General features: G+C 45.6%; 2 protein-coding genes across 10 annotated transcripts in view; one reads left to right on the top strand and one right to left on the bottom strand.

Annotated features, from left to right (window-relative positions):
- The window catches only part of LOC120904243 (heat shock protein DDB_G0288861-like), a 121,038-nt gene that overhangs the window by 36,696 nt on the left and 57,444 nt on the right, over positions 1-26,898 (top strand). The gene's annotated exons all lie outside the window — the stretch shown is intronic.
- LOC120904244 (beta-1-syntrophin) overlaps positions 1-26,898 on the bottom strand; it is a 106,407-nt gene that overhangs the window by 32,593 nt on the left and 46,916 nt on the right. For all 6 annotated transcript variants that reach the window (XM_040314100.1, XM_040314104.1, XM_040314105.1 and 3 more), the window contains exons 4-5: positions 24,059-24,479; positions 23,179-23,413 (exon numbers count right to left, since the gene is read on the bottom strand). In XM_040314100.1, coding sequence (XP_040170034.1) covers positions 23,179-23,413; positions 24,059-24,479 — 656 coding nt within the window. The remainder of the gene's footprint in view (positions 1-23,178; positions 23,414-24,058; positions 24,480-26,898) is intronic.

Genomic DNA, 26,898 nt, shown 5'->3' with positions numbered 1-26,898 from the left:
GTTGCTATGCTGTGTTGCTGAACTCATTTTCGACTGTTTGAAGATTATGTTCCTTTTTTGCGTTGTTGCCTCAAACATGTTAAAGGCTCTTATTTGCTTCGGGTCAGGGATGGTCTCTAACCTGTATCGTGTTTTTGTGTAAGCAGGATTTTCATGTACATTGGAAATTTACACATGAAAGCGGTCTAATCCGTGCGGTGTATAATGTGTAGTGGATAAAAAACGACCAACAAAACTCTACAAAGCAAAACTGAAGCGCAAAAGCTCCAAATTATCGCTGTACTCGTTAGGGCTCAAATTGAGGGAGGATGAAGAGCAAGGGACTTTTGAAGAGTCACCGTCCTCATCCCGGTGGGTGTTATCCTTCAACGTCTCTACCGTCACGCAGAGGAGTATCCGTTTACTTCATTTTTTGAAGTTCTTTTTTCCGCCGCGCAATCCAACTTACATTAATGAGAGCTTTTTGCACCCTAATAGCTGTCTTTGAGAAGAAAAAAGGCACACGTTGTGTGTAGGGAAGGAAAACACTTTTGTGCACCACTCTGGGATGGGCAAAGTTTGTACAAAGGTAAAGTTTTCACTTTTACTTTTTACGCTCCTCTCGCTGTTCCAAATGTATGGACATGGAGAGGAAAAGTTAAATTAAACGTGTGCTAGATCGAGGGCGAGCTGCATGACTAATGATGTGTGTAACTCGTTAAAAAACTCTTAAACATCGTGTATACCTTAACATCGTGTAGAAAGTGAGGTACGTTTCATTAAAATGGTGTTTTGGACCGGTTGTTTTGGTTGGTACAAGTAGGCCATTAGAACAAGAAAAGGTAATGTATTCTACTGAAAATATTACTAAAATTACTACATAGCTATGCTCACGGGACCCATTGTTTCAATTTATATTTTGAAACCAAACAAATCAATAAACAGCAAATAAATAAACATCGATCATGTCGTCAAACAGCTGGCAGCTCGTTCTATCCGTCCATAAAACGTTTTGAAGCAGTATTGAGCTTTTATTTACCATACCCTGATGTTGTTGAATGCTCTGTCAAATAGCAACGCACTTTATCATTTTGTCTGCAGTCCCGCATAACGCTGGTACCGGCTCTCCATGGGGAGTCTTCCGTTCTTGCGTGTTAAACTGTCCAAACACACCAAACAACAAGCGTTTATACCAATCATTTAGTGCAAACATAGCCATGAAATACATCTTCCATTCAATGGCAGGGCAGCTTACGGGTGCTTATCTATGCCGACGTGAAATAAATGAACTTCTCACTACAGATCATGTTGCAGAATTTATGTGCCCGGCAATTAGAGCGCTTGGAGGATGGCAGGAAAAACGGTGAGGTGTGGTAGGAGTGGTGTCACTGGAGGACCAACCCAGGGCCAGGGCAGAAAGTTTGCAGTTATTTAATGCCTTTACATGAGGTCATTTTCATTTGCATGTTGCTTCTGTGCGGTGATGGTACAGGAAAGCAACATGCACTTGTGCTTGTGGGAATGCAGCTTCGTCGACGAAGAAAAAGAGGGAAAGCATCTAGAGAATCGTTAGAAGTGCAAATGCTATGCATGGCTCTGGTGTGCGTCGGCCCGGTACGGTCCTAGCCTCGGTACGGATCGAACACAGCTGAGTCAGTTTTCAATTACACCACAATATTATTAGAATCGGTTGTAAGTGAGCAGTGTATGGTTTCTATTTTCTAATCCATGAATCGATTCATTTCGTCTGATCTGGTGCGGTGAGTGTGCCCGACGGCATGCCAACGGAGAACTTTGAGTTATTGCATCGAGGGTTGTGGTGCGATACTGCGGCACTATTTTGCACTCGTTTGAATACTGCAGAAGAGCGTAATGTGGTGACCATGGCATCGGTTGTGCTATTGTTTTCCGGACAGATATTTGTCATTAAACGAGCACATTAAAACAGGAATACTGGTCGAAGAGAGCGGTATACGAAACCAGGGAGGATTTACTGGCAACTTCTGGAGCAAGTTTCATGTTACAACTTGATCCTGCTTGAGAAGCTACAGTAGCATCGTTCAACATGGTAGTCTGAGTTTTTTATGTAACCTTCGCAGAAACTCGAGAAAACCTCTTGAAAATAGCATCGCTCCAGAGAGGAGAATACTTTACCTTTCAACGCAACTCTGAAGCTGAGCTTCTGCTTGTACTGTAAAATCTATTTGCTAGCAAGGCTTAAGCTCTAGACCTCTAGAGTGTTTGTCACAGGAGTATTGTTCGGTGTTCTGTTGCTATTCTAGTGTTTTGCATTGAACGCAAGTAAATCCGATTCTCGGACGGAAAATGTTGAACATCCTTCAACAGAGAGACAGATGAAAAGATTACGCAGAACATTGGAGCAAGGTATGGCTATTCTTAATATAAGACTCTTCGGTTTTTGCGTCTATGGCTACTGAATGATGGATTGATCTGTTCTTAACATTCACCAAGTACGGTATCGATAGAAACAACCAATGGTTTGTCGGAAAAGCCTTAAGTGATTTAGGAGACTATTTGACAGCAAAATATAAGAGTGTATTTAAAAATAATATTCTGATAACAACACGTTAAACACGAGTGGCTTACCCGAAATCGAACTTAAAGGAAAACTTATTTCCTCAAAATTATTGGTGAATCATTTTGAAAGCAATTGCAATTTTAGTTACAACATTTTCCGGTGCATTTTAGTGCATTGCTGCGAAGATTTATTCCGCAAACTCTACCACTGCTGTTTATCGTCAGTGCTGTACCGGTGCGCTCCCGTTCCTCAACTGCACACTCTGTTGCAAGGGCCTAAGAAAACACTTGATAGGTATGTGTTCATCGAAATGGCCAAGCTAAGAGTAGCAGTTCTATCAGACCAAACAACCAACCTCCCTTCTGTGGTTGAATAACACCCACCGTTTGCAAATGTGGTGGTATATTGCAAGTAACGTATTTCCGCAAAGATCGCAAGGCTACTACACCAGTTTGGTTTTGCAAAACTTCGCCTCAAAACATTAGTAGCGTGAATGGGAGGTATGCTCGTTGCACCTGGTAGAATAACAAGAACTGGAAGGCAAATAGCACGGAAGCAATTTTAAGACGACCTACACCTACTTGGTATTTCTCGTGATCCTCGAAAAAGCTCCCCATTCCACCATTTGTATGGGAAATTGTTTAGTGCTGTAATAATGGCGAGCCACATTAACGTTTGCCAACGTGCCCACAAGGCAGTACGGGCGTGGGAAGCAGTGACCTACCAACATCGTTCGCATCGTTTCCTTTCTACAGGCGTTTGCAGGTGCTGGTGGTTTTGTTCTTGAGTGCATTCCGGAGCATTCTAACATGCATGAGTAGTTTAATAATGGGTTTTTGGCTAATTCTAAAATAGATGTAATAACTATTTCCTCATATTACGATCTAAATATGAGTATAGCTTTGTCGTAATTCCAAAAAGAGAGTCATTTCAGTTAGGACAGTTTGGTGGGCAAAGGGAAATGCTCTTTGATCAAATATGCATTTACATCTTTCTGGGAAGATGGCACTATTTTGTAGGTAGATTCATGCTCAAAAACTGCATTTGAATATGCCATTGGAAACAGTGTAAAGCCTTACTTCAGGGAAGGGGGCATAGAATCATCACCAGGTATCGTAAAGGTGGACATCACAATTTAATTATTAACATTGATGGTGTTCTTTTTAAAGGGAGCTAATTTCTTTTGGATTTTTTCTTAAAGGGTCTTTATTCTTCTAACATCTTGGTTGTATTTTTAGTTGTTTCAAACTCTTAAGAAAGTATGCTCAGCACATACTTTTATCTACAGTCCTTTCACAGCACTTATGGCACTTTTAACAAAAGCTCTCTGAAACAATTCCCTAATACGCTCAGGTTCGGTTGGTCGCCTTTGTGTGGTTCCCAGATAAAGCATACAAATTTTAATTTCCCCTTTGTATATAAAAAAAATCAACAGTCTTCCCCCCAAAAAGGGGCACACTAGTCCGATAAGATGACCCCGGAAAGTGACACAACAAGTTGCTTGTTTACGCCGACTTTTAAGCGCAACACTAGCGCGTCTCGTATGATGGCTTCTTTTCAGAGAACAAAAGGAAGAAAACACCCAAGTAACAGGAGGACGCTAAAGAAAGCGAGGGAGAAAAAATGCCCAATTATTTCCCAAAACCCTTATAGAGAAAAGCCGGGCACGCTTGAAGGACACGATTCAACGCCGCCGGTGAGAAAATTCAGGGCCAAGACAGGGGGCGAAAGGAGCGAAGGACACTGCGCAACACGCAAGAGAAAAGCTTTGGTTCGCTTCACTGCGGTTGCTTGCCCTAGTAGGCAACTTTTCTTTCTTGCTCCCTTTCACTTTCTCTTTCTCTCACTCTCACTCCTCTCGATCTGCACTTTGCCATGTTGTCACCCAAGAATGGTCATCTCCTTCCTCCCGTAAGAGTAATGGCCACCCGAAGTGTTCCGGAATTCGGTTACACAAAAGCGAAACACTGAGTGAGAGGTCGCTGAGGGGCGATGAAAAACAAAGCAAAAACGACACTGACAAATTAATACAGAAACAACACAGACAAACGGAGCAGCGGGCGATGGGCAGTTTTTGGGCGATGCCGGTACGATTTCACCACGGCGTGTGTTCTCTGCCTTTCAAAGGTAGCTTCTTTGCTGGTGCCCGTATGCCGCGTAATTCAAGGAAAGCTCGAGTAGGAGGAAATCGGGGTGAGCATAGAAAAGAGAGAAGCTGTCCCATCCCGATCCGATCCAATTGCTTGAGGGAAAGCGTTCACCTTTTTTCTTTCTTTCTTCATTCGTTTTCACGCTTTCCTTACGCCAGCACAAGGGCACGCTCGCTCATTAGACAAAAAAAGGAAGATAGCATTTTAGTGTTGCTGCTTTCGCATCTTTCTGTGCACATTCGGGCAGTGGCTCGTTACCGAGGTGGATACCGAACCGCTGCCCGATTGAAAGATAACGCGTCGCCACCGTGAACAAAGGTTAATAGAAACGGCTTTTCTTTCGGCACGGTTCGGATCTGGGCGGTCGGGCGGGCTAGAAATTGTTTTTACCACCGTTGGGCTATTTGAAAACAGTTGTCCCAATGCTCCCGACTTCGGTACGGTCCTTTTGACCCGAGTGGCACCTTTCATGTTTCTTCACTCGGAGGCTCGCTTGTGCGGACGACATGAAGCAGTGCCGAAAGGGGTTTTTTTCGCTTTGCTCGAGGTATTAGAAATGGAAATATTGTCCCTTTTTGTTGCACGCCTGCAATCATTCACATTCAGCAATATGGTACAGAGGGTATTTGTGTGCTAGTATAATGCTCCAATATCTTACTTAACTTTCCATTTGTTGCTTTGTTCGACTAAGAGATTGCTGAAGAGAGAATGGAAGCAAGAAATTCCAAAAGATGGGTTCTTTAAATTGATAAGTAACGTCGTCTGCATTTTTAAATCTAATTGAATATATTTCAACGGAAAAGCATAACTTTCCCCCATGAAAATGTATTATTTACGAATAAATCTCCCCAAACAAAAGCAACAAAAAGGGCATCGATTGACATCGACCGGATCGCAAAAGGAACACACAAAAGCATAATAGTACAAAAAAGCTATGAGTGTGTGTGGGTGTGTGTGTTTTTTGCACTTCTGCAACACTCAGGCGGGTGCTCCGGTGTCGGAACGGCATGCTTCCGGTAGATCGAATTTAATCCATCACTGTCGGCCCCGACCGAGCGCTCCATTATGCCGGCACTCGATTCCACTCAATCGATGCTTCACTCTGATGCGTGCGGTTGTGATGCTTCAGCGGTACGTGAACAATCATCATTGTTTCCAGTTCTGTAGTGGAGGCAGCCAATAGAAGTAGTGGTAGTGGTAGTAGCAACATCCTTCAGAGAGTTGATGTGAGGTGAAGCAGGGAGGGAATTTTTAAAATATTTTTCACGCCACGCCGGAGATGCGTGCTGCAGGAAAATAAAAATCGCGCGCTTTATCCCTCTACCAGTAGTGCCAGGGACCTTCCTGCTGGGAATTGAACTCACTTTGCAGTTGCAGGAGGTGGATGTGTATGATGTTTTTGTTTTTATGTGTGCTGCTCATACCGCAGCAGTAAGTGATGTTGGCTGACGGTTGTTGAGCGGAAAAGACAGCGGCATCACGATCGGTGCCACGAACTCCTGGGCTTGCGCTTCGGGTATCATTAATTAAACCGTGTTTCTATTTTGTTGTCGCAACAAAAAACTGCAAACTGAGTACAGCGAGCGATAAAAACGGAGAAAGCCCATGTGAGTGTGTGTATGGTGCGTGCTCCTGGAGCTTTTGTGACAAAACAGTGCCATAAATGGATGCTTGTGCATTAATTTACGCTGGAGCACATCTGCTCAATTGTCGTTGTCGTCACCATCGAAGGTTTTCGTAAATAAAACCGCGTTGCTTTTCTGTTTTGTTGTTGCTACCACTGTTGCTGCTGCTGCACAACAAATGACTTTAAATTGGATCACTTCAGAGTCTTAAAATGTGATGGTGATGAAAGTGAATGACGAAAACGTAAAATGTTCGTGACTTGGTAGAAGCTTTAGAGGCAACGCGAGAGAGATTTGTAAATTTAAATTATGTGTTTTGCTTGGAAGTGGTAGATTTAACTGTATTTAAGGCGATTTATTTTACAGGCTTGGAGAGATGTTGAAAATGTAAGACAAACATATGCAGAAGAAGATTAAAAAAAAATCATTTACAACAAGCGCAGTATACAGTTACATGATAGAATTTTCTTGAAAATGACTAATACCTGCAAATGGACCCAAAAAGCCACAAAGTGAATAATTGCGGTTCATGGAGAATAAGATGCGTACTAGTCCTTTTCCCAGCTTCACTAGCGAATATAGAAGGAAATTCCCTTCTTGTCTTGCAGCAAAAAAGTACTGTGTATGTGTGTGTGTGGGTAAAATATGCAAATAATTTAACCTGTGCTACATCAAACCAAGCAATTGACCTCCATCGCAACAGCGCTGAGCTCGGAGATAAAGGAGGGCTTTTTTCTAAATCGATCCAGAACAAACAACCGAAGCAAGTATTTCCCTCCGGAGAGCCTCTGTCTTACATGGTGGTGTCGGTCAGTTCGGCATACTAGAGCTACACAAAAAGGCTTTCCAACTTGAGCCGACACGGTGATTGTGAGTGCGATATGTATCGCCACTGGCCGGTAGGTGTGAGTTCGGTCCTTAAAGCGGGCCCACACGGTTGCACCAAGATAACTACGAAGACCACGAAACATCTCAACCATGCCATTGCCGTAGACCGAATGAAGGCGAATGGCAAAAAGGTTCATCAATTATCTTGCAGGATCATTCTTATGGAGCTCGCAAAGCCTGTGTGTCTTAGCGAAATTTCTACATGGGATGGAACGACATGGAGAGTGTAGATTGCTGGGATATCATATTTAAGACACTGCCGGACAGAGCCGATCCTTTTACCGGCCCGTAGGGTACGACGTAAATCATGCGCTGATTGCAGTAAATGTAAACAAGGCGCACAAGAAACGACAAAAAGCTCGTGTTTGGACCAGTCCCGTAAGCAGGCAATCAGTCAATGAAAAACACTTTGCGGGTAAAATATGTACAACAGCTCACTTGTAGTTAGACGAGCAGCTGAATCGGAAACCTCCGCTGGTTTCACCATCAGCCTTCCCGCGCGTGCACGACATCAATGCCATCCAGCAGCTGTCACAGAAGCTATATCCTCCGAGCTTGGGCAACCCATAGCGGGGATAAACAGTGCTGCAAATCGTGCAAGTACTCGACTGAATGGGGAGGAATATTCATCATCGTGATTTATCCCATGTATGTCTCAAGAGATCAGCGTCGTCTTCGTCGACGTCATTTCTTACCCAAGGTGTGCGTCTCGAAATGAAATAAAACGCTCCATTGCCTAACGGGGTGGAGAGGAGTCCGTGTAGTCCGTTGTACCGACCCACTCCCCAAGCGTGGCCTGTTGTAGGTGCGTGATTTCCCCATGGTACGACCGCCCTAAACGACGACAACCATTCCACATGCGAGAGGGGGATGGATTTGGCGTCATTTTGCGCTTCTGCCCTGAGAATCATTGCCCGACCGTACGTTTCTGGAAAAGTAGGTATCCTCACCATACACGCGCCCCACTTTTCTTCTTGCTTTGGCTTTGGTGGTGATACGGTGAATCGTTTATGCTTTCGCTACGTGTCGGCGATACCTGTCCGTGACACGGAAGTGACTGTCACTGTCGCTACGATAGAACGAGCCGAGCCAGGCTGACGATGAAAGAATGGTCTACAAAGAGCGGGGCAAGCCAGGAAAGAATAGAACCTACCGCGAACGCGCTGTGAGCCACACGAGAAAGGTGGTCTCGCTCGCCATACCTTGCAGAGTGTCCTAAATTAGAGGCGACCCTTGCGAATTTCCGCAGCTCGTCCTCTCCCCAGTGCCAAACACGCTCACACAAACACGTACTCTTGCTGCGAGGTGCTTTAACCTATTGGAGCACTGAAAGTGACAGCTTCCAAGCTCGGAAAGCTTGACTTTTGCAAGCGATAGAAGCTTCTTTTACACGCTGCTGAAAGGAGACTCCACTTGATAGCGTTCAACAGAATCTGCCCACTCATCCTCAAGACAATTGAAACCGTCAAGAAACACGAGCTGGGCAGAACGGAACGAGCGCTCTTATAGGTGTGGAAATGATGCTCGGAGGAATGGACGATCCGGCCAACCGTTTCACAATAGAGGTGGGAGAAGAATGTAAAAAAAAGATTGCGAGTACGAGACAGGTACGACGAAGCTGGCGTTGCCATTTGATACACTCTATTTGGGGCGGAATCTGCATGATGATATATGTGCGAATTGCCCTGAACTTCACTCACCGAGGGCGGACTGGTATGCGGCCTTCTCTCGCCAGACCCGCGCACCGAGCTGCCGAATAGTTCCACGCCAAAGGGGAGACAAAAGAGGATCCAATAAAAACCCTCCTCGGTGTGTGCGTGGCATGGCTGTACCACTCTCGTCGACTTTTTGGAAGAAGTTGTAAGAGGATCTACATGAAGTTGCCGAGCTTGGTTGGGTGCAAACTTTCAGCACCCACCAACAATGGAATGGTGGCAAAAGGCGGCTGCAGGGTCTTCTTCTCCGATTCTGATCCTAGCCACAATAGCCTGTGATGGGATGGAACTCTAGATCATAAATTAAATCACACTCGTCGTGCGTTGGTTCCTTCCCTTGCATTCCGGTTTTGCTAGAACAAAGCCCGCTCTACCGTACATTGGTTGATTTTGGCAGAAGGACTGTGGGTTTCGAATGTGTGATTTGTCTCAGGTGGCTTTTACTGCGGTGGTTGCATTGTCGTGGAATTTGCAAAACCTGTCACGGCATAAGAACCACTTGCTGGGTAGCTTAATTATTCTTCTAATACCAGCAGGCGTCGGCGACCGGGGCCAAGCAGTAATGATTTATGTGAACCCTTTAGCTGTAGGTATTAGGCAATGTAATATGTTCTACAGATTTTAAATCTTCATTACTTGCTGCTAGGAGCGAGACGAATGCAAACATGTAGCTATAAAAAGGTTGTTATTTCCCTAACAAAAAACCGACAGTACTGTTTCACGAATACTGGTATCAGGGAAATCGTTTAAAAAGGTTTCCTTCAGATGCATTATAAATTACATAGCACATTGCTTCAAGGGATAGTATGGTGTTTTTTCAGCTCTTCCTTTATTGGTTTTCATTTGCAGTAAATGTACTGTAGCCCTTAAGTAAAAGAAGAATTTATTCTTTATTTCACATCGTGTTTATGAATGAGCAGGAAAAAGGTACTTTTCTGCAGTAGTATTATTGCAGAGTAGCTATATAATATAGTAATATGATGAAAAAAGACTGGCCCCCGTATGCTTCTTTTCAGTAGAAAAGGATGGTGAAGAAATGATTCTTTTCAACCTTTTCAGCATTTCAAAATGGTATGCACGTAATAATTAAACATCGGCTTAAATATAACGAACAAAAGCGGAGCACCTTGAAGCAAAACTTGGAACACACTTCTTCGCGCGCCATTCAATTGACTTCCAGGTGTTTGATGGAAAGTATTAACAGCGTGTATTATTATTGTACTCTCGTTCCTTACCCACACACGATCGCGAACGGTACGCTGTGCAGCTCTTCTTGTATGTCAGGTTGAGGAGAAACTTCTCGCTGAAGTGCTTCAGCTCGAAACGAAATACTGACAAGTCACCTTTCCATCAACCGAGCTCTAGCAAACGGTACAAGCTGTGTACCCTTTTACTCGCTCCCGTTATCGACCTCTCTCCTTCTTTAGGGTACAATAGAGCCTTTCCTTCGGTCTGAACCGTTCCCGCTTTGGGACGAGCTGAAAAGAAGCTTCGATGATTCAATTAGTGAGTGAAATTTGAACAACATCCTACCAGAAGAGTCACGGGCAACATTAAACAGTGTCGATGAACGGAATGGCGCGAAAAATATTCGCCATCCTCGCAACCGCGTAACGTACAGGAATTTCTAGTAGAATTTCCCGGAAAAGTAAGGTATGATATGAGTGAGTGAACAGTTTTGGAAAGCTTCTTCGTATAGAAAGCCAGAAATACAGTAAAAATGAACCCGCTTCATCCCGCACACCTGTACTTGACTCCCTGTTGATGTGGGTGAATCGCCTGCGGCGAGAAAATCGAATTTTCACATTCCACTCATCATCGTTCCTGCGATGGGGTTCCTTCTGCGTTACGCCCGACTGATGGCGGCACCTTCCGCCACCAGTGTGCTCTGATATGGGCTGCGAGCGGTGTAACATTATCGATTTCTGAAGGATGCTGAAGCACACGACCGCAAGGAGCAGACCACCTTAATGCTGAGATGGTATGAATTTTACAACACCCTTCCAGACCGCAACACACTTCAGGCGTGCATCAAATTTCATTCTCACATGCACACATACACCCAAAGAGACTTGGTAGAAGAATGAAAGCACAGGCCCGTCTATTTGTTTTCCAAAATTCACAACCCTATTGGCGGGCGCGGCTTTTAAAGCCTGTTCCGCGCTACCGAAAACGTGCCCAAGACATGCTGGTAGTCCGCGTTCTCCGAAAAGGTAGACTGGCACACCAAACAGGCTAGGATCTTAGCCAGATGTAAACTCTCTTACCTGCCGTACCTGACACCGGGCGGAAGTATCGAAAACGACAGAAATTCGGAAAGGAACACAAAGATGCCCTCATCCGGGAGACCGGCATGCTGTGGGAACACTCCATCCGGGAAACTCTCACTCCCCAATCGCAGTAACAACGAATGATGAGTTTACTTTCATCGACAAAAAAGCCACTTCCGGGAACAAGTGCCTCCAAAGGACTACTCCCCGTTGCCGCACACTCATCACCACATTGACCTAGGCCGTTCGCTCGTTCGCTGGTAGGCACTTTCACAGGTGTTTCAAGCACGTCGACCAATCCCGGGTGGCTTAGCGCTTGTTTTCCGTCAACCGCGGGAAAGGTTTCACGGTACATCAGAACAGCGACCGAAATTGTGTCCTCCGGTTGGCTGGGACGAACCTTGTTAGCGCCCATGTGTAGATGAAACACAAATTGATTTAATACTGTTGCACACGGACCGCGATGACAGAGTTGAACTTCATCGCTGATGGTAGCTTTGTGTTGCTGTTGCGGGAAGACATCGCGTGTCCGAGCGCTTTGTGGAGCGGGTTGTGGTCGGTTTAAAAGCAAGCGAAAGAACACTCCAAGCGAGAATGTGAGCGATGAGTGGTGGCTTATCTGATGTTGTCAAGCGTACAGCACGCCAAACACGACCAGATTTCCATTCAGATTGACGCACTGCAGACTTTCATCCCGATCGCTGTGGTTTGATGATAGCATCCCGCTTTAATGTTCCCGCTGTTCGAACCGCTGTCCGAAATGGAATCGATGATTACGAACTGATAGTCAGTGATAGCACCCTTATTCGGTTGCTCAAGCATGTCCCCGTACCAGCAGAGACGCTTGGCACGGTTGCGCTGTTGTGTAAGTGAAGCACAGCTTTTCCAGGAGCGTTTTAGCAGGAATTCACTTACGTGCAATAACATTCCCAACCGGGATCTCGATGGAAGAGATTGTTCCAGGAACACCTGATCACTCCACTCTATTGGTGGTTTAGTGAACCGGTCCGGGGAACCCTAAAGGCGCTGCCGATTTAGGAGGCAGAATCTTTCGTGTACAACAAATTATCCGATCTGCGTGCAGTTTCGGGTAAGTTTATAAGTGCCTTCATAAAAGCGATTTCCATCGAAACTATCCGGCGCTTTAGCGTGTTTCTATAAAGACTCTTTGATAGTCATGTCGTATAGATGGTGTGTCGCTTAGGATGGAATTTACTGCAAGCTCCTCTTGATATTCTCTTTTACATAATGCTCTTCTTCAGGGAGTAGAATTTCCCAAAGCTCAGTATTAGCTTCTCGGATAGCAAATCAAATTTACATCGCTAATAATATCAAATTCTCATGAAAAACGGTATCTGATGTGGATCTACTCCCTGCTGAATTAGTATGAAAGAGTGATGAGTTCTAATAATTTGAAAATCTTAAAAAAAAAACAGTTCTATGAACGAAAACAGCCGAACACATTTCCCCCGAAAGCATCACTGTTCATTTATGTGACCGCACCCTGCTTGAGATAAACTAATTTTACAATTCACCAAACATCGTTTGACACTTTGGAATCTGTTTCACAGATCACAAAAATCAAACGCCATGACCGGACGGATGCGGGCACAATCCCACTGTGTCTCGTGTTTACCCTTTGGTGTGTAGTAACAGTTGCGCTCAACTGTTCCAAAGCTTCCCAAGCGTTCGTTTCGTTTCTACCTCCGTGGAAGGCAATTAATTTTCTAGCTCATTTAAGTTTTATCGACCGGCACACGAACGGGCTCGCCTGCTTCTTGCCTCTGGACGTCGGAGGGATCGGAGGGAAGCTTGAAATTTCGAACGAAAAATATTCCAATTTCTCAAATAAACGGTTCGATGATGAGGACGGCGATGATGATGGTTTGAGATTGTTACTTTTTGGGAATGGAATTCTTTATTGTGGAGAAACTGAATTTGATTTTTATGAAGATGAGATTGCTTTGTTCCATGTTATTTGCAATATTGTGACAAGAGTGAAGGACAGCGAAATGAAAAGTTTCGTTATCACTACAACATCGAAAGCATAAAGAAGTAATCTGCACCGAATTATCACGAACCGTTTCGATCTCTTTACTTACTACCAAAGCCTGCTGCTATTTGGATGATTCCCTCAAATTATCGCAACACCCTGGCCACTACTGCCGGTGCCCATCTACCGTAGCACGAAAGTGTAGAGGTAAAATGTGGCTCGTCTGACTTGTGGCCGGAAGGTATTTGTTCGCTGCCAGTTTGCAACCGAGTGCCACTAATCAATCTTACTCCCCATGGCAAGGGATCCTACATGACTTTGGGATTGATTTTTGCAAACCCACCACCTGGGCCGGATGGACCGAGAAAGCCTTCTAGCCTTCTACCAAGTGATCGATGATGCTACACGAACCGAGCAGTCGAAAAGCAAGAAGCGCTTGGCATAGTTTTCATTTCTTTCCCGAAACTCATCAGCCTTTGGGAAGTGTGTGTGTGTGTTTGTGTGGCACTGCTACAACTGCTGTAGTGTTTGCGCGCTGTAACGGCGTGAAGTATGGTTTCTTGCCGAGGTGAAGTAGCGTTACTTTAGCTAGCCGAAACCGAACTCGTTTGTCTCGAAGCTCCGTGCAGAGTAATCAATCAGCAAACAGCAAAGGTGCATCCGTATGGCCCGTGGGAAAGTATAATTAATTAGAGTGCAGTGTGCAGTTTTGCATGATAGTGCCTTGCAGGTTCAAAAAAGTGTAAGAAAGACATGAAAATACCACACAACCACACAAGTTCCAAACTCATTTCCAACCAAATGCAATTCGAACAATTCCTCAAACCTCAATCTGCAAGATATCCTTGTTTACTTATTTTCCTCGTGTAAGTAGTAAACGCTTTCCAAACATAATAATGAAGAGAAATAATGTCAAGAAGTTGTCCAAAACTATCACCATGGCTCCAAATTGACAGTTTTTCCTTACTTTCCCCACATCAGCATAACTCTCGCTTTATTTGCTGCGCCCTTTCCAGGAAGCATCACTGGACCGAAAAGATTAATGATTGCTGATGGACAGATAAACAAAGATATCAAGTCGTGATCGCTTCTTCTCCTTCCAGAGATGAAAAATGCCTTTCGAAGCGAATACAACATTCCGCACACCCACTGCTTCATGGCCCTCCGCTTCTTTCTCTCTTCACACACACAGACCACTCACCCCTGCACGAACAAATACACACTGATGGACAGACAGCCTAAGAAGGGCTGTCATGTACGAGTAGTGTGAATTTAATCACAGTTTCGCCTGTCCTCGTATGCAAGTGCTCGGAGTCATCGGTTCAAGCGGTCCTCTTCTCGGACCTAACGAAACAAGGCAACAGCAAAAAAAGCACTCCACCACTGGACTGTCCTTACTCTGCATGTTTTCTCTCGCTCTCTCCTGTTAGATTTACTATTCATCCATCATTGGATAAAGGTTGGCTGTGATAGAATTAAAGATTTATGTACACGAGCGGCCGAGCAGCGCGGGCCATTCATCATGCCAAAACTGAAGATTTGCTCTCACTGGCAAGCGACAAAATGGCGGACCAGACCCAGACCGTCGTCGTGGTCGTCGTGGTGGTGGTCGTCTGGATGGTACAGCTTCGTCGTTGACAAAGTCTGTCCGGTGCAGCTTTCCGTCCCAGCAATGTGCAGTGAAGTGAATCAAAACGGTGCAATCGATACGTTGCCCTCCCTGTCTCTATTTGCTCAAGTACATTTTGAACTAATAGCTGCTGGAAGCGATCAATGGTCTCGTTGGAATTGAAATAGGATGCAATGTGGTCGTTTTTTGTTTAATCACTGCAGCATAGGAACACTTTAAATCAAACAATGTTGTAGAATTATTTTGCTTTCTACTAAATAGAATACGTGACTGAAGGTACACTGTACAGGAATCTGTTCCGCGCACGCACACGTACAGGGTTTCCTCTTTGCAAAAAAAAAACTTGCACATTTTCACCCCGAAAACCAACGATTGGCCAACCGCGGAGAGAAATAACGAAACGATGCCACAAAAACGTACACGAAGCAGTCCTTCGTTGGTTTCGAGGTGGAGGTGGTTACACTCCAACCACCAGGAAGACACGACTTTGCCTCATGCAAATCAGGGCCGGTACAGCGACCACCACCAACTTGGGTCTGCTTTTAATTTTAAGTGTCGTGTGCTATGTTTTATCGCAACTCGTCGTGGCGTATTCTTTTTTTATTATTATGCGCTCTAGCTGAAGAGCTGAGGATGCACGTTGCGTTAAAATTCGCCACAATGGCGCAGATTGTGTGCCGTAGCTTCCGGAAGCGGTTTTTTTCCAAAAGGGGAAAATGGAACAAGCGAAACAGCAACAACGGCGCTTTCCAGGCAATGGGGTTCTCTAACCATCAACGCTAAAGTGGCGGGATAGAAAACACACGCACGCACGGGTAGAAGGGATAGAAGGGGTAGATTGAAATTAAAATTTTCATTTATACGAAAAATTCTGCGGCTACGATGCATTTCTTCGCACACTTCCTTCGGGGAAGCGTGAAGTACGCGACTTCCGGTCGCGGTGAGGGTTTGCATTAGAGAATAACTGCTCCCGCGCTCGCTTCGGTACGAATGAGAGATGGCAATTTTGGCTGTGCCATTGTTTACAGCGTTTTGTTGGGGCCATTTTGCTTGCGCACAAGCGTGTGCCACAGTTGCTTTACTAAAGCAAAACAGGATTTCGATGGCGCAGCAGTACAATTTGCAATAGAATCTTTCGCCCTTTCTGTGCAGTGCGGCAAATTTGGAAAGGAAACAAAGTGAGGGCGCGTGTTGGCATACCGAAAAAAAAAAAATAATTTTCACCCACTATTCAAAAGCGGTGCGATAAAGTGGGAAAACTTTGCACATCTTTCGTGCCAGCGCTTGTAATTATTTTTACGAGGACACTTTTGGTGTTCGCGAGGGTGCGGCAACGACGGCTATTGCGAGCAACTTTCTTGTGAAGATCTTTTCAAACTATTCTCGTGTCTCGTGTTGCTTGACAGAATTATGAACTTTATGTGTTGTACGTTGTAAATTGTTTCATTCTTTAACGGTGGGAAAAGTGTGTGTGTGTGTGTGTGTGTTTGTAATGTTTCAATAGTGCAGCGGTTTAATATAATGTTTCCTGTTCTTTTGTGACATTAAACGAGGTTCTATTGATCAAAATTGTTTTGAGAGTTTGTCTTAGTACCAAAGCACGCACCCATCCAGTACGTGATGCCAGTACAAACGCCAACTATACCGCTGTTCGACAGCTTTTGCTAGGCTGGAAGTGATTTACGCGCTAACGGAACAAACAAAAAACGCGTGCAGTGAGTGATAAAATGATTAATCTCCTTTGTCCACTTTCCTCCCAAGTGCCAGGACGGGAGTGAATGGACTTTCAGGAAATCGTGTCCCTGATGTCTCTTGAGAAATTGCGTACCACGATAAAACAGTTTCTTGTTGGTCGGGAAGCTTCCAGGCTTGTGTTTTTATGTGTGCTGATGGGAGTTTTTCCCTTCGTTCTTTGTTTTGTTGTTTCTTTAACCCATGAGTTAAAGGTGGTTGTTTTTAGGTTCGCCCAACGAACCGTCCAGGAACCTTCATAACGCTTCTGCATCCAGCTCGAACAGTGTAGTGATGTAAGTGTTTTCCCCCTCTATCTCATAAGCACCACACACATACACATACACACACATAGCCGATGCTCCCGATTGTTTTTTCTTCCCTCTTCTCTGATCTGATGCGTCAGTGTATTTTTGTGAATGGTTTATTTTTTATTGTTCGGAATGCTTCGAAATGCGATTTTTATGAGCCACTGTGTACTTGCGTCCTTGTGTGGGTCGTTTTAGTGTCGTTCAAATTCCAGCTGCGGTGAGCCTTGCTTGTTGTTGTTGGAGCATGGACGTTGCCCTTTTTTTGTGCGGTGTAAAGTTTTGCAAAACTCTACCGATCAGCCCGGAGGACAATGACTCGCCCCCGGGAGTACAAACTCCCATCCTTCCCATCGCAATGCCGGGGCATGATGCGTGGTTGGCCGGTGGATGGCGCTTATTCTTTATTTGCTTCCATCTTTTCCGAAACCCCGGAAGGAAATAATGCGATGATAAATGGGTGCAGCAGAATGGTTTTATTATTTCCTGAATTATGCGGAATACTGCCCTCGCCTCTAGGGCCGGCCGCTTGGAATGTGACTCACAGTGTCACGGTGGGAGAAGGAAAGGCTTGTTGCCAATTTTTTGCTACTGAAAAATCCCATTCAATCCGTGTTCAGGGACGGTCAGAAAGAGGAAATGATCGTGATTTTTTGTCACCTAAGCGAAACATTTTCCTACGCCCGGTGCGAGAGCTGCCCCGGCGTCGGTGGGTAAAGCTGTTTGCCATGCAGTTAGCCCTTTGCAAAGAATGATAAAGATTGCAGGCCGATAAAAAGTGAGAATAAAGGTCGGTTTAGTTGGGTTTTTTTTGCGAAGCTGGTGGCGATCATTTCCTGGCGATGGTGCGCCTTTTCAGGCGTTATCTGACGTGTTTTTAGACGAGGGAAAAGGCTTTTATCTTATCCCCGATTCGAATGCGTCAAAGTTGGATACGTTTTGCCAGTAAATAAGAAGCATAAATTTGAATTGCTTGAAGCAAACTTTTCCCGCTGTGTAATAAACGCTTAACTTCAACCCACCTCATCGATCTGTTCCAACATTTCGTGCTCCGACGGATTTTCCGATCGATTGTTGTCATCTTTAATTTGTGAAACCAATGACACCGCTACCCTCTCGAACCCAAATCCGTTTTCAGTTACTTTTTATGGGCGAATAATTTACGACGGCATCGATAAGAAGCTTGCCCGGTTTTGGGGTGAACGTTTTCGGTAAGCTTGTAATGTGTGGTTCTCCTCTTCCTCCTCCTAGTCCCAAGCAACAACGAAGCTCCTTCGGTGCCCGGGCGTGTAACCCCTTACAATTGACTTCCGCTTTTCATTGTTGCTGTGCTCTCAGCGTCCTCTTCTCCCCATAAAGCTCGACCCCATAAAATGCACTGTTTTATTGTAAGGTAATAAAATCACGGCACGGCATTTCGGCCATCTTCACTGGCCTGGTGAGGCGGAGAAGGAGCAAAAGGGGTTGAGAAAGTCACAAAAGATATCTTTCGGGGCTTAGCGAAACTTTGCCGGTGCTTTGCGCAAGTTCGTCTAGTGGCACACCTGCTAACCGTTAGTAGAGGTCGATTGCTAAACATTTACGCAAATGGTCACCTTAACCTTACCGTTGACCCTCGCAGGTGTTGATGCGATTGTCACCGGATGTACGGACATCACGGTGCGCCGTGATAAAGGTTGCTGTGCGGTTGTATCATAACGCTGTGATGGCTAATGGTATCTGCTAACTACAACACCGGCGTGTCCTGTGAATTGAATTTTCTGGACACGAAAAAACAAAAAACCTTCCCAAAAACCTGTTCGTTCTCTTACCATTCAGATCTTTTCTCGCTCTCGTAGTTCGTTTCTTAAGAACGTGAACGGTTACCCCGCACTCATCTGCCCAAGGTAGGAGGAGCTCAAATAATCTGGTAGAAAAAAAAACACATGCCTTTTTATTGTACAATCGACTGGCGAGGAAAAAATGCGTCCCCTTTATGCCACAGGAAACACCATTCGAAACTTCGAGCAGCTTCCACATACACACACACACGAAACACACCACGAGGTGTCCCTAGAGAGCGACTGTATCATTTAGGGTCCATTTGTGTGGTCCATTTTGTAGCTTCAGCTCTTTGTGTGTGCGAATGGGAACAACATCAACGCAAAGAAAAAAGAACGAGCGGGTGGTACCGTTTGCCACTTAGCACTTGAAACCATTTCCGATTCCTCCATTCCTTTTCTCTTGCATCTTACCTTCCACTTCCCTTCGGTCGTTTTATTCTGTCTGACTAAGAGCCCTCGGAGAAGGTTTTCCCAATGATTTTCCCGAAATCCCGTTACCCCACACATACCACAGACACACACACGCAGCAGCAGCAGCAGGAGGAGGGATTGATTCAATTTGGTCACCTGCGTCCCCTCTCCTGCGTTCGCACGCTCGAAGCAGGAAGGATAACAACTTCCGGGTTTCGGCGCTGTGCGTCCCTAAAGAGGCATTCCGACACTCAGCAACACTCATTTGATTCGATGCTCGGAGCCGGAAGGAGCCGGCCGTGTTTAGGAGGGCCATTCGGTGCAAAACTACTACCGTCCGCTATCATTACTTTTTTACACTCTTTTGCCCCGCCGGCCGGAAGCACACTCATGCTCGGTCTCATTCGTTAGTGGATTTTATTTGTTTATTTAACCTAGAAACGGGCTGCCCGGTCGTATGTATGCGTATTTTTATCCACACAAACAGCCGCCACTACACAGAATCCATTACGCTTCGGGAATTGTGCCAGTGAACGCAGCGCGGCTACGCAACCAAAGGGATAAAAGGATAACCACATTTGCTGCCACGACGCGCTTTTTTTTGTTTTGTGTTTGCCTTTGTCTTCTCACCACACCTCGCTAAGTGAAACATCAGCTCGATCTAGAAATCGTTTGCGCTTTTCCGCCCACTCCCTTGCTGGACGATTGAATGGTATCGGAGTGGATGCGCAAGTGAGCGCCACGTTGCAATCGAACCAATGTCAGCGGGTCAGGGCACTTTAAAAGCATCCCTCTTGGGTGATTGTTTGCCAAGGGAACAGCCCCCGTTTTGAGGATGTCGCCCGCTACTGACACTTTGTCACACTGTGGACGCACACACACACACACACACTGGTGCAACCCTTTTGCGTGCGATCGCTCCCTTTCGCCTGGGCGGGAAAGAAAGTAGCTCGTTAGGAAGCAATTATCGGATTAGCTTAATTAACCTCCCACATGTTGACCTTTTTTGCCGTCATTTTCTCTCTCGTCTATTTGCCACCCGCGACCGGAACAGATAATGGTAGGCAATGATGCGCGCGCGTATGTGTGACTACAGCATGAATGTTCCAAGGTGGATTCTTCCTCGCATCCGGTCATCCGCCATTAGCAATCCATTCGGGTGTAATCAATTTGCGTTTGCACCCAGAAGCAGCTGATTCCTGAGGTCGCAAATGCGGAGGGAAAGTGTTCCGGGAAGAAACACTCAGGAATAAGTGTTTGATGGGATAAAAGATGATAGAGCCAATCGAGAGCGGCAGCGGTTGAAGGCTAATGATTAAAAAACGCAGTTTCTTTTTTTTGCTAGATTGCACGCATCCGTGGATGCAGCGATTGGGAACAAGTACAGTGTCATCGATTTTTCTTGTCATGATGGATAATTTCTCTTGAAAATCCATAAAAACTTAAAAGGAAAATGAGCATGAGCAGTTAATTTTAAAGTTTAAAATAAAGCACAAAATAATGGGCTTGGTTTTTTCGATTTCTTTCCCTTTGGTCCTGAACCTGAACCTTCATGCCATTTTGTTGCTGGACGTAGAAAAATGTTAGCGTGATTAAATTCGCGTTACAATTGCATTTCTTCAGTTCTGCTACTTTTTGTGGCATTTTTTTACGTTTCAATTTAGCTTCTCGGTCCCCTTCTACACAACTTACAACCTTCTCGGGAAGCGCCCATGGCATTTCTTGCTAGCAGGAGAAGCAGGGCTTGCGGTTAATTCTAGACCTGCAAATTTATTACGGTCACCATAATATTCGCCTCCAGCACCACACCAGACTGGTGTGGGAAAATGAGAACATTTGGTCACGTCTGTGGCTAACTGGCGAACTCCTTAAGAAATGCGCCGGCACGAGGTGTCACCATGTTCTAAAGCAATATTTCCATTCCCCCCGAAAACCTGGGACAGGCCGTTCGCCTTTCACGACCTCCCGTAAGGTCGCTAGGTGCCACGGTCTCTGGTACCGAAGGAAAGTGCCCCAAAACCGCAAATTAATGTTTCAATTCTGTCGACATTTTAATTTCGCCCCGACGTGACGAGTCGGCCTGCCGTGACAGTGCGTGTGACCAGCGATGTGGTTTTTCGGAAATGTAATCTTCTTCACGAAAGACCGGAGGTGTGGTGGATGTTTCTGGTGCGTATGTTACGGCGGTGGTTTAATTTGGTGGTATTGTAAATTGCTTTCCGACTGTAGCACTGATTACGTGGATATGTTGTTGGACAAAAAAGGTTGACTTTGTGAGAGAAATATTAATGACTCTGCTTAAAGCAGAGATTTAGAGGATTGAATATGAATGGTAAAACGTTAATTGAAAAATATACTTAAAAAACGTTAAAATATCCCCAATATCATAAATCGTAAATAATATTAAATAATTTCCTTCAAGCAAAACGCATATGCTCAGCTGAACCACCATGCGCCTCCATCGCTACGGGAGCTAAACCGATTTCTCTTAATGTTTTCGCCTTCTTCACTCAACTAATGAGTTGCCACAGCACGCACCGAATGCAAGCAACGTTATAATCTACCGTGATGGTATTTATTGCACGCAGAAGCGTCCACTACAATGCTTTAGCGGGGGAAAAGGCACGAACCGAGCAACGATGTTTCCATCGTTGAATGGAACAAACATGAAGGGTAGAAGAAAAAAACAGAACGCAAATACAAATACAGCCTGTCACTAGCAATAAAAATGGCTCTCCGTGCTTGGCAAGCTACCGAGTGAAAAGAGTCGCTGCAGGAGGAAAATATATCGAAGCAAATAAAATATGAAGTGAAGGCAGCACCGGTCGCTCAACTGTTGGCCTCTGTTTTTGCTCGGATTGGAATAGAGCCGAGTAAAAACAAACAAAGCCAAATGCATCCTTAATCAGCGGGCTAGCGCTGTTGACGGGCGAAACGTTTGCCGTGTGCCGCCTTGTGCAGCTTATCCTCTCGACATTTTCCTTCTCGGAGATATTGAATTGTTTTGTTTTCATCTCAAGTGTGTTCCTGATGCTCTCACGTACTTTTTAGAACCAATCTAGAAGAACAAATAGACAGCGGCAGAAAAAAAATATCGACCTGCCAAGCAATGCGCTTGTTTCGCGCAAAAGTGCACATTCTCATTACCTATTCCGGTTGCGTTGCCACACGGTCGTTCTTATAAATCATGAACCCAATTTCAATGCCACTCATCCTGCCAATGTGTTCACGTACCGCACGCGCATTCGAGGAAGATGCGTGCCATTGCTATTCGATTTTTTTCCGTGTTGTCTTTCTGCTTCGTGTCGCTTTGTAAGACAGGTTTTTTTTAACAAACGCGCCATGTATACACACACAGACGCGTTGTTACATGAAGGCATATTTCCAATTCCCATTCTGTCATATACAGCTCGGCTACGCTGTGTGGTTGGTGGTCTCGGTTTGCGCTGTGCTGCCCGCCCGGCTCGACAAGACAAAGGAGCAGCCAGTACATGACGTTTGAATTATGCAATCCGTGTGTCTGTTTGGTTGGAGTTTCTACTCTTATTACGTACCACACATTTATGCCACCCGGATATGAAGCGACAGGAAGTGCGTGCGTACACACACACAATCGAGGCAACGGAATGGAGTGTTGTTTTGTTCGCATTCGGCTGTGCAATCGAACGTGCAAAAACGCGCTGGCGGCGAAAGCCCCTAAATGTAGGCAATACGCTTTACAACTTCTTTTCGCAATTTTCAACTGGTACATCGTGACTATTTTCATTGTTGTTTCGAAAGCATTTGTGCTCAAATCCAAATAATAACTTACTTTAAAGGCTTTTCTAACGGTGAAACACTGAGTCTTCGTTGATTGAAAAGAGTCTTTGAAATTTTCCATCAACTTCGAATGGGGTTTGTCCTAAGCGGCTTACGAAGCTGCTCCATAACACCGAGGGCTGCTGCCCTGTCAAAGCAAATACGCCCACCAGCCCGTGTTGTGCAATCACTTTGAACGGGTCGTATCCTGAACGGAGACATTTCAACATCCGGCCAACCTCCCGGGTGGTGCCACATCCGGATTGAGGGTGTGAAAGAAAATACGACAAATCAAGCCTTACAATCGATTCTTCTTACCTTCGAGATCGACCACCCGGCCGGCCCGTTTGAGCGCCCGGACCGCCTCCTCGTGCGTCGCGTCCCGCAGATCCTCCCCATTGACGGACAGGATGGCGTCACCGACGTACAGGCCTTTCGCGTTGTCTGCCGCCATGCCGCGGAATATTTTCGAAATGAGTATCGGCATCCGGTTTTCGCGCCCGCCCTTGATCGAGATGCCGAGTCCGTTGTTGTCCGATTTGATGACACGAACCTGGGTTTGAGGATAAGAAGAACAGTAAATGAATTAGTGGCCACTGTTTGATGTGTTTGCAATAACATTTCAACCTATTCGGTGAATTGGTTGTCCCTAGAAGCTTCAATCGATTTAAACAATAATTGCGGCACGCGTGTCTCAACGTGTTATGTGTCAATTTCCAAGATGCTACAGCGTAATAATTTGTAATATACAAAATGCGTGCTATTCAACAAGTTCCTATAAACGTTCAACCAACACAGCAAAGATACAAATGTAATCACCTTTCCCCGAACTACTCCCATCTACAGACAGCGTGTGCGACTAATGTCAAAATTGTGTTCACGCTCTCTGAAATTGCAACGAGTTCATCGTGGTTGTGAAATTCCAAATCCATCCATCGCTCTCGCCCACATGGGTCCATCACTTTTGCCCAGAAAACATTGGCCGAAATATTTACGTACTCTTTGCCGCGCATCGTCTGCACCCCCGGAGCACACGAAGCTAACCCACATACGGCCTGACGGTATGTGGCCTGACAATTGGCCAAATTGACATCGAGCGAACTCCGGGGTTTCCAGAGCGCGACCCACAAACAAACTGCCTCCTATTCTTGCCCCTGTCCCTCCATCTAACCCTCTCCAAAGCTATGGTTCTACTCACATGTCGCTTCTGGTTTGCCACCGAGTCGGGCACGTCACAGATCTCGGCGATGCCGTTGTCGATGCTGTTGTTGTTGCTGTTGTGGTTGTTGTTGGCGCCCGGTCCGTTGCTGTGGGTGTTGCCGTTAGTGCCGTTCGTGCTGCTCGCATTGCTGGTGCCGGTGCCGTTGCTATTACCGCCCCCGCTGCCACTGTTGTTGTTGAGGAAATTATCGCCATTTAAGCCGCCACTGCCCGGGCCCGGCACCCCCGTCCCCGGTGCGACCCCGTTCGGTAGACTGACGCTGCCGTTCGATGTCAGCGGCGTGGATGCGTTCAGGCCGGTGCTCAGGTTTTCCGACGAGTGGATCGATGGCCCGGAAGCGCCCGCCGACGACGGTTGGGAGGAGTTGTTCGAGCCATTGTTACCACTATGGTTGCTCCTGGTGAAACAGAACAGGAGAGATAGAGAGAGAGAGAGGGAAAGAGATTTGTGAGTACGCACAATGAATGAGTGTAAGGAGAGGTGCCATAAGCTGTTTCGATTTGTTTGAATCCGGGAATACGGGAGGGAAAAAAAGAATTGCCAGATAGGAGACGGGGCAGGAAATCGACCGGCAACGAATATCTTCCTGATAGTTTGTACCTATTCGCTGCAACTATTCGGAACAATAATCGGAAGCGGTCGAATCTACGCGGCAGGCATCGAGATCGGTCGCGCATTGTTGTGGTTGAAATCGGGTTTCTTTTCAGGTTCATCGTGCAACGATTTTCATGAGCGAGAAGAATAATCAATCAATTTTCGATAGGTTATGAACAGCGCCGTTATGCGATAAATTGAAACAGCAATCACATTGTCTGTACTGTACCGATACTGGATGGAAAGCAGTATAGGTGGTATCAAATATGTATCAATTTGGTTTCGCCATCGGCAGTCGCTGTGCAAACGGCGGGGCACAAATGGAATTCACCGACCGCAGCGGAATTGCATCACAACGTCTTCAAGCGGCAGATAGTTTTCATCAATTACTAGGAAAACTTTCCCGCACTTACGGAGGGAAAAGGCTTCGATTGGAAGGGTTTAAACACCGAGGGAAAGGGGAGTGTGAGTGAAAACATTTGCTGGCAGTGTTTGTACAACTGAACTGCATTTAGCTGGATGCTCTTGTTGCTAATGCTTCCATCCGGTGCACCTCTTACGAAGTTGTGTCAAACAACGAGGAGCTGGGATCCAATTATTTTCATTTCAGGGAAAGTTTACACGAACCATTTTCTTCTTCCTTCGACCTGGAGAAGCTCTAAGCACCAAACGCCCTTGTAGTTGAAAGATTCTTCGTACCAAGTAATGATTATTTCATATGTTTCGTGTGTTGAGCTGTTTTGCTTTTGTTCAGAAAATGATGTAACATTACATCATTGCGCAAAACATCGATGATTCATTTTGAGTTAATTATTCAATTGCATCAGCCAATCTAACGATATATTTGTGACGAAGAAGGAGATACCTAACGCTGCTAGTGAGCGTACCTAAAAGCCTTTTAATGTTCAGCACTGTCGTCTGCTTACTGGATACAGCTTTACCTATTTAATATTCAATACTCCCCCACAACGATCGGAAAGCTTCGCAGCAAAACCACTTCAAGAAACTCTGCTTAGCGGAAAATCCCCGAAAAGAAAATGGTTTCCCTAATTTATCCCCAATTTCGTACATCGCACCGCCACCGGTAGATGAGGCGTGAACTTCCCCATGGTCGAAAGTTCCTAGTAACGCTGTCGATAGAACCACCGCCAACCAACTCCCTTCCCTCTGGATGATCCACCATCGGTCGAAAAACTTTCTCGGGCCAAGAGCCCGCAGAGTATGTGATAATTTCGCCGAAGAAAGTGGCGTTAAGGGGAGGATGGGCTGCAGCAGCTGAGGATTAATGGGACACGACTTGGGTGTTTAAGAAAGGTTTCCTCTGGATCGAACTTGTGTGGGATTTCCGTTGATGAGGTGGAAAAGGTTTTGTTCGCAAATTTTCGCCACCGTCATCATCATCGCCCCTTGGCCGACGAGAGCGGACGAGCGGGGGATTCCGGGTATATGTGGGCTATATTCCTCAAAGCAGATCAAACAAAATTCCAACATAATAAATCGATGATTACATTTATTTTCCATGCAAATTGAAAGGATTGAATTAAAGGATTTAGTTTGTCGCGTTTTTTTTGCAGAAAACAGTGCGACATATTAAATCAATAACCCGAATGGAACCCCAATTTCTGGGAATATAATGTAGACCACGGTGAAGAAATTCAAAATGTTAATGCCCCTGTATACATTCCTATGTAATCATCGCCTTCCAGGACGGTCAGACCCGGAGAAAAGGAAACCCGGAGGTTCGACTATGGTAAATATGGTACGAAAATTCACATTCCTGTCCCGTCGCTCGTTTTGCTCGCTCGCGCAAAAGAGACACCCGGCTGGCTGGCGTGCACGATTCAATTAATTTGCCCGCAAAACGTGTTGCTCTGGGCGGAAAATTGATTAGTGACGGTAATTATTTATTAATCTTCCCTTCCCATTGCTGTTTCGCGCGCCCGTTAGCGTGGCCCATTGCGAGTGCTATTTTCACGGCATGTTTCATGATGACTATGGCTCAATTAGTGCTGCTAGCTGCTAAAACACACACACACACACACACACACACTCTCGTGGCTGTAACAGTGTGTGAGTGTGCATGTTGGGCTATCCAGGGAAGAGGGAAAATTATGCGTGATTAGCGATGGGAGGCACATACGCGTCCGGACGCATGTGTGCTGGCGAACACATCGCCATTCCGCCTCCGTCCCGGTTTTGCGCATCAAGATTGGGCGCGCGAG

Source organism: Anopheles arabiensis, chromosome 3 (genome assembly GCF_016920715.1).
Source record: "Anopheles arabiensis isolate DONGOLA chromosome 3, AaraD3, whole genome shotgun sequence".
NCBI lineage: Eukaryota > Metazoa > Arthropoda > Insecta > Diptera > Culicidae > Anopheles > Anopheles arabiensis.
This window is presented reverse-complemented; position numbering and strand designations above follow the sequence as displayed.